Source organism: Rhopalosiphum padi, chromosome 3, assembly GCF_020882245.1.
Source record: "Rhopalosiphum padi isolate XX-2018 chromosome 3, ASM2088224v1, whole genome shotgun sequence".
Taxonomy (NCBI): Eukaryota; Metazoa; Arthropoda; class Insecta; order Hemiptera; family Aphididae; genus Rhopalosiphum; species Rhopalosiphum padi.
Window position 1 is genome coordinate 79,671,929 of NC_083599.1, and position 12,611 is coordinate 79,684,539.

The 12,611-nt window shown below is 28.8% G+C and overlaps 2 protein-coding genes across 2 annotated transcripts; both read left to right on the top strand.

Annotated features, from left to right (window-relative positions):
• Positions 1-68: 68 nt before the first annotated feature.
• On the top strand, positions 69-1,975 carry LOC132926007 (uncharacterized). The gene is made up of 3 exons (XM_060990359.1): positions 69-89; positions 1,090-1,192; positions 1,299-1,975. Exons 1-3 carry the CDS (start codon positions 69-71, stop codon positions 1,973-1,975), a joined length of 801 nt encoding a protein of 266 aa, XP_060846342.1.
• Positions 1,976-9,109: 7,134 nt separating this feature from the next.
• Positions 9,110-9,725, top strand: LOC132926008 (putative nuclease HARBI1). The gene has a single exon (XM_060990360.1). It carries the CDS (start codon positions 9,276-9,278, stop codon positions 9,723-9,725), a length of 450 nt encoding a protein of 149 aa, XP_060846343.1. The 5' UTR covers positions 9,110-9,275.
• Positions 9,726-12,611: the final 2,886 nt, after the last annotated feature.

Here is a 12,611-nt window from a genome sequence, read left to right on the forward strand (position 1 = left end):
CTATTGTTTCGTTCAACAGAATTTTCATTGCTACGTACTAAGCGTACTCTTTTAGCATTTGCCGTACTATGTCCTGTAGTAGACTTTCGGTTAGGCATTGTTTGATTGCCGAAAGGCTAACAATACAATAGGTGGAAAGGTAAAATAGGATGGTAATATAAAACAAAATATGCAAAATAAAACACGGCACCACACTACTATTTTTAAATAATAATAATAATAATAACGTTGGTGTACGGCGAGCGATCACACGTAACACGCAGTGACTGCCTAGACGACTTGGTAAACGACTGACGACGTGTCTCGACTGTGCGCTCAAAGAACCAATTATTATTATCGTGTTGTGATTATCAACCGCGCGCACGATAAGAGTCAATAGCATTCGATAACGCGTAATGTCACGCGCGCGGCGTGGAAACTGCCAGTGTGAGTATTTTGGTCTATTTTGGTTGCGAGAACAGGCATAAAATGCAAACGTACGGTAACTATAACTTCAAAAACCAACCGTGACAGTCCACTTCAAAAATAAAATTAATACCTATATCGACTGAAAATGTCGTTTTAATCGTACGTACAATTATTTTTTCGCTTGGTGCGCCTGTTCAATATAACACTTATACGTCGAGAACGTGCTCCACTTTCACTGTAGACGTTGCAGAGATAACTAAAAAAAAAAGAAATACGGTCTAAGTCCATACATATACACAGAAGCTCCACACACCATACGCTTCGACAACGATAATTAATGTGTTATCTGTATACTGAAATAACTCAGTTATTATGTTTCTACAAACAAAACTAAGATAAGTTGAGTGAAAAGTGGGAAAAAAATGCAAAAAAAAAGTGTCTGATACCGTGGTTCGAACTCGAGTCGCTGTCTTTGAAATCTTATAAAAGTGCCACTGCGCAAGAGAAATCTGTGCACGGGGCGATTACCAGACCTGAAACGTTCGTCTTTCCAAAAAATATTGAAAGATTTGCAATTTGAGTATCTGAAAAAAAAATCGGAACAGTGCTCTTATAGAAAGAGAAGATCTAATATCTTGGCGCCGAAGATATTTGTTTAAAATTAGGCATTATCGAGCACAGAACAGGTCAATATATTATTTAGACGAGACGTGGGTCAACGCAGGTGAGACGCAAAACAGAGCATGGGTTGATACCACAGGACAAAAGGAACCCTCCGTCAAAGGTAAGCGTCTCATTGTATTACACATCGGTTCGTCAGATGGTTTTGTGCCGGGGGGGCTTTTGTGTTTTGAATCCAAATTATTTCATAATATTAATTTTGATTTTAGATACACGGCGACAAAATGAATGCACAGAGTGGCATCTGCACAGAAAAAAAAGATTAACTGCTTCTTATTTCGGTAAAATATGCAAACTTAGAGTTAAAACATCACGAGCTAAAACTGTTTCGAATATTTTGTACGGTTCATTTAATGGAAATAATGCAACAAAATATGGAACGCAAAACGAAGAAAACGCTAAATGTGCATTATCTGGCATTTTAAATAAAACTATTGTACCGTCGGGATTAATTATTGATAAAGATTTGCCGTTTTTAGCTGCTTCTCCAGATGGTCTGATTGATGGAGATTCACTGGTTGAAATCAAGTGTCCAATAACTTCTAAAGATCTAACTCCTGAAGAAGGTATAACAAGAAAAAAAATTACAAGTTGTGAAATTGTGAATGGGAAGCTTCGATTGAAACGTACGGATACGTTTTATTACCAAGTACAAGGTCAACTTCATATTTCAAAGAGACAATTTTGTTATTTTTGTATTTGGACACCTCGAGGTATGCTGCATGAAAAAATTAAAAGAGACGACAATTTTTGGTCCGAAAAAATGTTACAACAATTAACTAACTTCTACTATCACTGTTTATTGCCAGAAATGGTTGATTCTCGGTTTGATAGAAATTTACCTATTAGGGATGGACTTGCATCAGAAAATGAAGATAGTTCCTAGTTGGTAAATTATTACATTTATAATTATTATTTCATTTATTTAACTATCATTTAATTTGTATTTGTAATTTGTATATTATGAACAAAAGGCATATTATATAATATTCTAATTATTGCTTTTATAAAACTTTTTTCTAAGCCACGGCAACATAGGTAATTCGATGTATTATTAGAGATGACACGTAACTGAAAAACAGAGTGGTCTCCCATCTAAGAACTATAAACAAATCATATTTGCAAAAGCATTTTCCTTGTTATGTGTCACCCGCCAATAAATAATAATAAAAAGATCATTGACCCTTCATTGTATATTATATTGATTGCAGTTTATTTTGTTAGATAAGATAAAATTAAAAATAGCAGTCCGTAATGACACGGTACGTGCCACGCGGCTTGACATATATATATAGGGGTACTGATACGGGTCGCGGGCTCGATAAAATATAACGCACACACACTAATGTAATTTTACTTTTCACACACTAACAAGTCATATCGCAAGGGTCTAATGTATTGCCTATACAACATTCCTTAGAATATAACTGACTAGAACCACCTTAAGTTTTAAAAAACCAGTTGTATTTTTGATTGGTTTATATTTTGGAGAAAAAAAAACCAAATGACCCAAATAATTATTTAAAAGAGTTTGTTGATGAATTAAAATTTATGAAACAAACAATAATAAAATATAATAATAAAGAAGTTACAGTTAAATTACATGCTGTTATCTGTGATGCCCCGGCAAAGTCTTTTGTATTGAATTGTCGTGGTCACACTGGGTGATACTCTTGTGTCCGCTGTACAACTTCTGGCGAACGAGCTCAAAATACATCATGTTTTCCAGAGTTAGATGCACCTCTGCGAACTCATAACAGGTTTATTAATTACCAATATGAAAGTTTTCACAATGGTACTACAGTACTATCTGAAGTTCCTGATTTTGATATAATATTGTCTGTGCCTTACGATTATATGCATTTAGTTTGCATTGGTGTAGTTAAAAAAATTATGTCATTCTGGATCTCAGTAAAACATAGACATAATTTACCACCGAAATCAATTGCTGTCCTTGATAATAAGCTCACTTCATTAGCTCACCACATTCCTGTTGAATTTCAAAGAAAACCTTCAGAATATTCTAGAACACTTCCATTAAAAGATATAAATAGATGGAAAGCTACAGAGTTGCGTCAATGTTTGTTGTACACTGGAATAGTTTTGTTTAAAAATAACATAATAGATCCTGATATTTATAACCACTTTCTTGTTTTATCTATAGCAATGAGAATTTTATTATCAAATAAATCAAATCAAGAATATTTATATTATGCACAAGACCTTCTAAAGTATTTTGTTGACACTTTTAAAAACATTTATGGTATTAATTTTGTATCACATAATGTACATGCTTTAGTACATCTAGCACAAGATGCATTAAAACATGGACCACTTGACTATATCAGCATTTCCATTTGAAAATCATATTCAGGTTTTAAAAAGAGATGTATAAACAGGAAACAGACCCCTACAACAAATTGTTTTAAGAAATGCGGAACGATCATTTTTCTAAATGAATATGTCACAAAACAATTCACAAAAAGAAGTTGGTCCAATTGAATGTAGACATGACAATATTAAAACAAAAGCATTGTTGTCAAACACTTGTAATCCTCAATATAATAGATGGCAATTTAAACATTTTATCATAAAATTAGACAAGGCCAATAATTGTGTGAAAACAAGTGATGGACTGGTAGTAATGATTGAAAATTTTGCTACCTTAACTTCTAATAAACCGCAAGTTGTAGCAATTGGACGTAGTTATGTTAGAAAAGAATAATTTTTCGACAATCTTTGCAAGTCAACGTCTTTAGGATCTACAAAGTTCTGAGGTAGGACCACTTATTAGTTGGGAAGAAAGCGATATTGTTGAAAAACTTGTTGCCTTTTGATGAAGTGCATAATATTGTAATTCCATTTATTCATCAATAAAGTTATTATAAACAAATTACCTATAATACCTATAATATTTTTATTATTTATTTATTTTCATTTAAATAATTTTATGGAATACATACATGTATATTAATATAATTAATTATATAGGTACTAACTAAAAATATAAAATTAAGACATGATAATCTGATCTTTCCAGTTTAATTAATAACATGATTTTCCCATTTTAGATTAGTATTTATATAGTAATGCCTAGATATTTTGCTTTTTAAACTGAGGAAATAGAAGTAAAATTACACTTACTGTCATTACTAATACCTTTTGAAACTGTGCTTGTTAATTCCTACCTATTGAACGAACATGATGTTGGTTTAATATTTAAAATATAGATAAAATAATAATAACTATATATAGTATGTACTTAATATATTTTTTTGGTGGTTTAGGTCATGGTTAATTGCAGAATTTTCTGAATGCAACAGTATACAGCATGTCCCATATAATTGGTACAAGCCATATACTCAAGAAGATCCGACTATTGAAGCTCCTGGAAAATGTTGGTTTCCACATTCAAAAGCTGATCTTAAACTACCACAAAAAGGATTTTCGTTTTTTAAAAACCAACAAATTGGTAAAATGATAAAAGAAGCATTTGAACCAAACACTATAGATGGTACCTATTTGGCATGATTCAATAAAAATTGCTGGACCATTTGGTAAAGGAAATAAATTAATAATTTTTATAGTTTTTATGTAATTACATCTTATTTATCATTTAGCTTTTATTATTTAATCTGTAAAAGCGTTTTTGAATATTTAATTTTTTTTTTTAGATAGTGTACTAATTGCTAGAAACGTTGCTAAAGCATGGTCTGGGAGCGATAACCATAATGATACTCGTGTGCATGATTCATATAACAATGAGAATTGGTGTAGAAAAGCACCGAAACGTTTCTTACCTGATATTGATAAGACACTAAAAATAAAAATGTTAAAAAGTACTACAAATAAACAGTCAACATTACCTACAAATATGACATTACCAATACCACCAAATACAAGTTTTTTGAACCAAGTCAAATTGCATTAACTGTAAGTACCATTATATAATCAATACTTAGAAATTATTTATTTTTTATTATTTGATTTCCTGTTGATAATGATTTGAAAAGGTTTTATAAATTATACTACTAACTTTTTAGAGTAATGTATTAAGACCTTTGAAAATAAACACTAATGAAAACACAGATTACAACTCAACATCTGCAGATTTACCCAATACAAGTTGTACAGAAGAGAATGAGAATACTGCAAATGTAGATGATTATAAAGGTCAAGAAACATAAACACTAAAAATATGGTAAAATAATAGTTCTATTTAAAATATATCTTGTGATTTTAAAATTATAAAAAAATTTAATATTTCACACAGGATATCATTAATAATAATTTAAGTGGAACTTCTAACAATGATTGTTTACCACTTCATTCAACAATAACAGACAGTGCGTTTATTAATACCCCAGCTAATCTACATACAGCTAATGAAGTTGCTGCTAAAGTTGTATCTAATTCATTAATATGTAACTAAATCAATCTAATTGTTAACCTTAATGCATAAATTATATTTATTAGTTATAAATATTGTTTTAGATAGCTGATTTTTGTAAAGAAATAGAAATTGATGAGAGTTACATCATCAATGAGAATGATGACAATTACTGCAGTTATGAAATTGACATAAACACTGTAATATTAATTAATATCTATGATAATTAATATAAAGTATAAATATGATTTTTTCAATATTTTAGTTTGAACCTACAGTAACATCAAATCATGTTGAAAATTTAAATTAAGATAATAGTCATGTAACACCTACTGCAATGGAAAACAATATTTCTCTTACAGTTAAATCACTAAAATGAATATCAACAACGTTAAATTATAATTTATAATATTTTTTCAGAGGTTATTCCAACTAATTCCAATTTAAATTGTTGCTGTAAACAAATAGATAAGTTGAAAGCTAGTATTATGAAAAGAGAAAACTTCATCCTAACTCAATTTACATTATATAACACTCAAAAAACAAAAGTCTCAACTTTTCTCAGCAATTTAGATAAAAAATTAAATACATTACTTAACAATTCTCGATCTGTTATACCTCTTCCAAATTTACCAACACCTTTTATTGATTTCTTACCATTGAAATCTATGAACAACTTAGATTTGGTAGAACAAATATTAAAACCAGAAAATGAAAATTTAAACTTTAACTGTCATACTGAAGAACTAGTAAATTTAATTACACATTGTATAACATAAATTATATTCTAATATGCTTTATATATTTTACAGAAAAATTATTTGGTTCTCCAAACAGGATCAAATCTTTCATTGAATGCTGCTGTTTCAAAATGTTTTGATTTATGTTTTACCAGACATGTAGCGTCAAATTTTAGTTTTCATGGAAAAACAAAAAGATCATTCAAAGTATTACACTTGTACAAAGTAATGAATGGCATGTATATTGATGTATATTTATAAAGAATATCTAACTGTTATAATTTATTGTTATTTTAATAGTCCTTAATATAAATAATTTTTGAAATTATCTTATGTCTACAATCCTTATCTGGACGAATAAAAACTAAAGATGACGTTTCTGCAGCTATTCAAGTCATCAATAACATTTGAAACACTCTAAACCTCTATTTGTTGATTAATTTTTATTTTATTTATATGTATGATTTCAAAATGTAATAAAAATATAATTTTTCTTATTTTATAACATATATATGCCTTTATATTTTTAAATTTAGAACACCTCTCGAAATTATAATAAAACTGTTTAAAAAATATAGTACTTAAAAATTTAAAGCTTCCAATTCAAGTTATTATTAATTTTAGAATAAAATGTATTAGTAATAAATACTTTACTTGACTGTCTATTAAGAAAATGTATTATATTTAATTTACAATATTTGTGAAGATTCAAAAGTAAACCAATACACTGTTGTAGCATGGTCTAATAATGAACAGTGAACTAATTGGGCTCCGCCCTAACTTAAACTTAAACACTGTTATAGCACGGTCTAATAATGAATAGTGAACTGAATGGGAACCGTCCTAACTTAAACATATACACGGTTACGGAACGTTCAATCATTGAACCTTCAGACCGGTCAAAATTTTAAATTTTAAATATTTACAGCACTTAGTTCACACCAGGTTAAAATTGATCTATTATGCATTATTCAAAAGTTGATAACGCATAGCTTGTTTTAAAATCAAGTTGCATTGTAACTATACAGCTATTGGCTCCAATTAATCCAGAATATTTGTTTCATACTAAAATTCTAAGATAATTACATATTTACATCCATGTACTAAAAATATTCTTGGACAGATGACTTGAATAATATACATATTATATTACAATTGTATTGAGAAAAATGTGAAAACTAAAAAAAAATACAGTTAAAATACTATATTGGATTTTAATATTTCAACATGGAGATGGAATAACATCAATTATAGGACATAGGTGTGTATAAATATATTTTACATTAATACATTTTACAGGCAAGTTATTAGATTTTTACTGTATTTTTTTTTAGATAATCTAGTTAATTTCAAAGAAGTGTAAAATAATAAAACCTGTCCAACTATGTTCCGGAGGAAAACTAAACTACTAACAAATAATATGTAAAGAAAATAAAAATGATAAAAAAATATTGTAAGTGCTAATGTACTGTAATTTTAATACTTCATATGTAGTTAAATTTAATATGGGGCAGCAACATCAATCATTAAAACTTAAATAATAGGTAACTCTTATGTATTTAATAATAATAATAATTAAAAGTAAATAATTAATAGGTATGTATAATTATAATATGTATAAATAGAGTAAATTAAATTAATATTAAAAAAAAAAAAGAACTTATCACATATGTATATTGTAGTAATAAGTGATAACGGCGACAACTTTTATTATTACTATTATTATTATTATTCTTTTGTTATTGAAGTGAAACTTCTTATGTGAGGGGTATCGAAAAAATTTTGAGTGACGCTCTGGGGGGTGATTCTACTAATGCGTGATCGTCGTACTAAGCGTAACGCGCATGATTACAGGGAGTAGATGTTAGGCGTTTTACTATTCCACTATTGCGTGTTCGGCAGATGCGGCAGAATGGACTCCAATAATTACGCTGGAAACGATTGGATAAGTCCGTCGTTTTGAGCGTATAAAGCGTGATATGGCATAAATATTATGATTTCGTTATCAATTAGTTTGTTATTATCAATATTATAAGTATTTCCTATATACTATAGTTTATAGGTTTTTCACTTGTCCTAAGTATAATTTATTTGGGATTTTTACCTATACATTTACAATGAATAATATTCAATTAAATATTCGATTGTTGCTGGATGATGAAGTTCGAGAAATAGAATATGATCAACAGCAGCGAACATTGTGTGCTACTCTTAAGGTAGAAAGACTTTTAAGTCGTAGCAGAAGTATATTTAATTTACCAGACATTGAATTTCGGAATTCATATAGAGTTAATAAAGCCACATTGGAGCGTATTATTCAAGAACTAACACCATTCTTGAAAAAAAACTGTAGAAGTGATGGAATATCAATAGAAACTAAAGTAACATACATTTTTTTGGACAATTAAAGTTAGAATATTGTGTTGTTGACATTTCTATTTTCATTATTTTATTATAAAGGTTAGTACCGTTGTTCGATTTCTTGCTCAAGGTGCTTACCAAAGAGGAGTGGGTAATGAAAGTAATATTAGCTTATCCCAACCTTCAGTGAGTAAAGTTTTGAATGAAGTTATTGATTGTATTAATTTGCATCTCCTTCAGAAGTACATTAAATTTCCAACATCTAATGTAGAAAAACAAAAAATCAAGGACTGGTATGATTTTAAATAAAAATAAAATATTGTCTACTTATAAATTACAAATAATTTATACTTATAAAGGTTTCGTACAAAATTCCGTATTCCTGGAGTAATTGGAATAATTGATGGCTCACAAATTGGTATATTTCCTCCTTCAACTAATCATAATCAATATCCTGAATTTGTTTATGTTAATCGAAAAGGGTTTCATTCAATCAATACCCAGCTTGTAAGTAATAAGTAAATAAATAAATACATTTCTATGCATCTTAAAACTTTATGTTTCGAACTGTTAAAATTACTTAAAAGATTTTTAATGAAGATGGTATTGTTTTATAGATAGTTGATCATACCTACCGCATACTTAATGTTAATGCAAAGTTCCCGGGATCAACACATGATTCCCACATTTGGAAAATGTCATTAATTAGAAACCATTTAAGTAATACATATAGGCATGATCATGAATGGCTTTTAGGTGATAGTGGTTATCCATTAGAACCTTGGTTACTAACACCTTTCAGTAACCCAGAAGATGGAAGTCTAGAAAGCAGATTTAATAATAAGCTCACTTCGGCTAGATCGATTGTAGAACGAGCTATTGGTATGCTGAAAGGTCGCTGGAGATGCCTTTGCAAACAAAGAATGTTGCACTATAAACCAACAACTGCAAGTAAAATTATTAATGCCTGCTCAGTTCTCCACAATATTTGTATTGACAATTTTGATGCCAATAGTGAAGATGAAGAATATTATGAACCTTATGATGCTAATGACCAAGTACAGTTTCCAGCAGGAAATGCTCTTCACACAGAGGGTAATAATAATCGATCAGAAATTATGGATTATATTCAGCGTAATCAATAAATAGTGTTATCGATGTATTGAATTAACAATTTTGAACATGTTTTGATTTAATGAAATAAATTTAATTAAAGTATACAACTTGAACAAAATATAGTAAACAAAATAAAAAACAAAAAGTCTTATGAAATTAAAAAATCAAACTTAAACAAAACAAAGTAAACAAAATAAAAAACAAATTACCTTATAAAATTAAAAAAATCAAACTTGAACAAAACATAGTAAACAAAATAAAAAACAAATTACCTTATAAAATTAAAAAAATCAAACTTGAACAAAACAAAGTAAACAAAATAAAAAACAAATTACCTTATAAAATTAAAAAAATCAAACTTGAACAAAACATAGTAAACAAAATAAAAAACAAATTAGGTACCTTATAAAATTAAAAAAATCAAACTTGAACAAAGGTTCATATACTCATTTATTTAATATTTTCTTTAGATGAAATAAAATTCAATAGTAAATTAGTAACATTATTAATGGCATCTATTTTCTGTTGCTCTAGCTCATTTTTCTGTAAAAGAAGAGTTAATTTCTTTTCTTTCAATGCTACTTTTTGTTGTTCAATTGTATTTCTGTGTTTCATTGTTGTTGCAATTTCCCGTTGGATTTCATTATTTTCAACTTGAAATTGTATTAAATATTGACGATCTATCGGAGAAGAATCTAAACACTTTTTTTTCTTCTATAATAAAAAAATATATCAATGTCCATGGAAAAATAAGATTAAATAATGTAACATTGAAAAGGTAAAAATATATGAAACTAATTCTTTTAGGTGTTTTTTTTTTCTTCAATTTTTTGACCACAAACTGTATTTGTGTCAAATATTTCTTGATTCTTATTTTTTTCTTTTGTTGACAATGTTGAATCTTGAACACTGAAGATGAAACTTTCATTATGCACTTGTCCCTTAGAGGAAAACTTGATTAATTTTTAATAATAGTATGATAAAATACTGAAATAAAAATATTTTCCAAATAAATACTTACTATTGTTGATTCAGTAGGTAAATCTGAAATTCCCATGATGTATTCTTCACAAGAAACATTCTGTTGAAACAAAATTTAAATAATTTAAATATCATAGATTAAGCATTTAATATTATACTTAGTACTATTATAGAATGAATGTTTACATAATCTATAGAAAATAGAAATGCAACACATACAGGATGACTAGAATGCTGGTTTTTATGTTAATGGTTGACAGTGGATGTATTGGAGAATATATAGTAGTAATATGAAAACTATTTAGTTACAATCCCAAACCCCTCCTTGTTTTGCCACCGGAAATAATACATACTGTATTATGTAGATTTGCAAAGTTAAGCAATATATATAAAAATAGAGACTAGAGAGTATATAATATATATGAATATAACAATACTCTAATAGTCTAGTGTATATAGTGCTTATTGAACTTACTTTGTCCATAATAGGTAATCCTGCTTCGAGTATATCATCATCACCACATACAACAATATTGCCACCCATCAGTTTCAGTATATTTTCATCTTCAACGGTAAGTGGTTCTAGGTGCATATCAACTCCTCCACCAGTTTTTCGTTGACTAGTTTTAATTTCAGCAGCTTTTCGCTTAACTCGACTTCTTTGATCGTTCCAATACTAAGTGCGTATTCAATTCATTATAATAAGTTATATTAATATTACACACTGCAATGTATTATGATTGAAGAATAGTTTTATACAATACTCTAACTAACTTTTTGCCAGTCTTTAACATTTTTTGTTGGTCCTATATTATTAAGTCTTAATGTTAACTCATTCCATAAATTTTGGTATTTTTGATAAGTCATTTCGGCTGAAAATTTCCTAGTTCGCATTCCTTCATGCTCATCTAGGAATGAGGTGATCAACTCTTTCTGCTCAAGAGTAGCCTTCTTTCTTAAACTACTAGAATACAATTATAAGTTTAATGGAAATTATAATATATCAATGTTTAATATTAATTTTGAAATCCTTATCTTCAAAATACATACCTAATATCTAAACTACATAGAAAGATACATCTGCACACAAGTGATGCTTAACAATTATTTTATAATTAACTAAAAACTTGGTAAATATTTATAATAAGCTAAAATGTATTATTAAAAAAACAATTCTACAAAAAATGTAGGTAGGTAATGTGTAAGTATAATCCGCGTAAGAATCATATTAAACACACAATTTCTACACAGACATCAAAATAATATTTTATAAGAGAAGTATCTTAAATTTACTTATAATCATAAAAACTTACTTATTCAAACCCGTAGCCATACTAAAATAATTAATGTTTTGGATTTTATAAAATTAATATGAACATTATAAAATTTAAATAACGCCGTTTACGTCTTTAACAGAATAGAGTTAATGATAACGTAGAATGCGCTGATAACATCAGTACGTTGTGTACATGCCAAACACGCTCAATATGGCCAACACGCATTAGTAGAATCGCCCCCCTGACCGTCACGGGCACTGGCATGGGTCACGGACGCTCGGGCGTCACGAAAACGGTGCGAGTGAGAAAAAAAATAGCCGCCGAGTGAGTGAGAAGATATAGTGGTAGAGGGGATGCAGTGGGCCTTGTACGCGCATGCGCGTTGGATGGATATCTTTCGACCAGTCGTTCGTTTGTTTATATACGTTCTAACACGTTCTAATAAGTTTGCAGTTCGTTTTAAAAATTGTGAAAAATACAAATTAATTATTGTTATATCGTTATCTATTATTGTTATTGTTTTTGTTATTAATTTTTGTTATATTGTTGTGTTTTGTTATATTATTACTTTTGTTTATGCGTATGCATTGGTGAGGTAAGTGTTATTTTTTCATTAACCGAGTGACACTAGAAAAGTAAGGTTATAAGAGTGAAGGT

Bases quoted from the DNA above. Each gene is read 5' to 3' on its own strand.
- LOC132926007 (XM_060990359.1), top strand. From the start codon at position 69: ATGTCCTGTAGTAGACTTTCG. The intron at 90-1,089 runs GTTAGGCATTGT...TATCGAGCACAG, and splicing joins TGTCCTGTAGTAGACTTTCG to AACAGGTCAATATATTATTT. The intron at 1,193-1,298 runs GTAAGCGTCTCA...TTTTGATTTTAG, and splicing joins AAAGGAACCCTCCGTCAAAG to ATACACGGCGACAAAATGAA.
- LOC132926008 (XM_060990360.1), top strand. From the start codon at position 9,276: ATGTCATTAATTAGAAACCATTTAAGTAATACATATAGGCATGATCAT.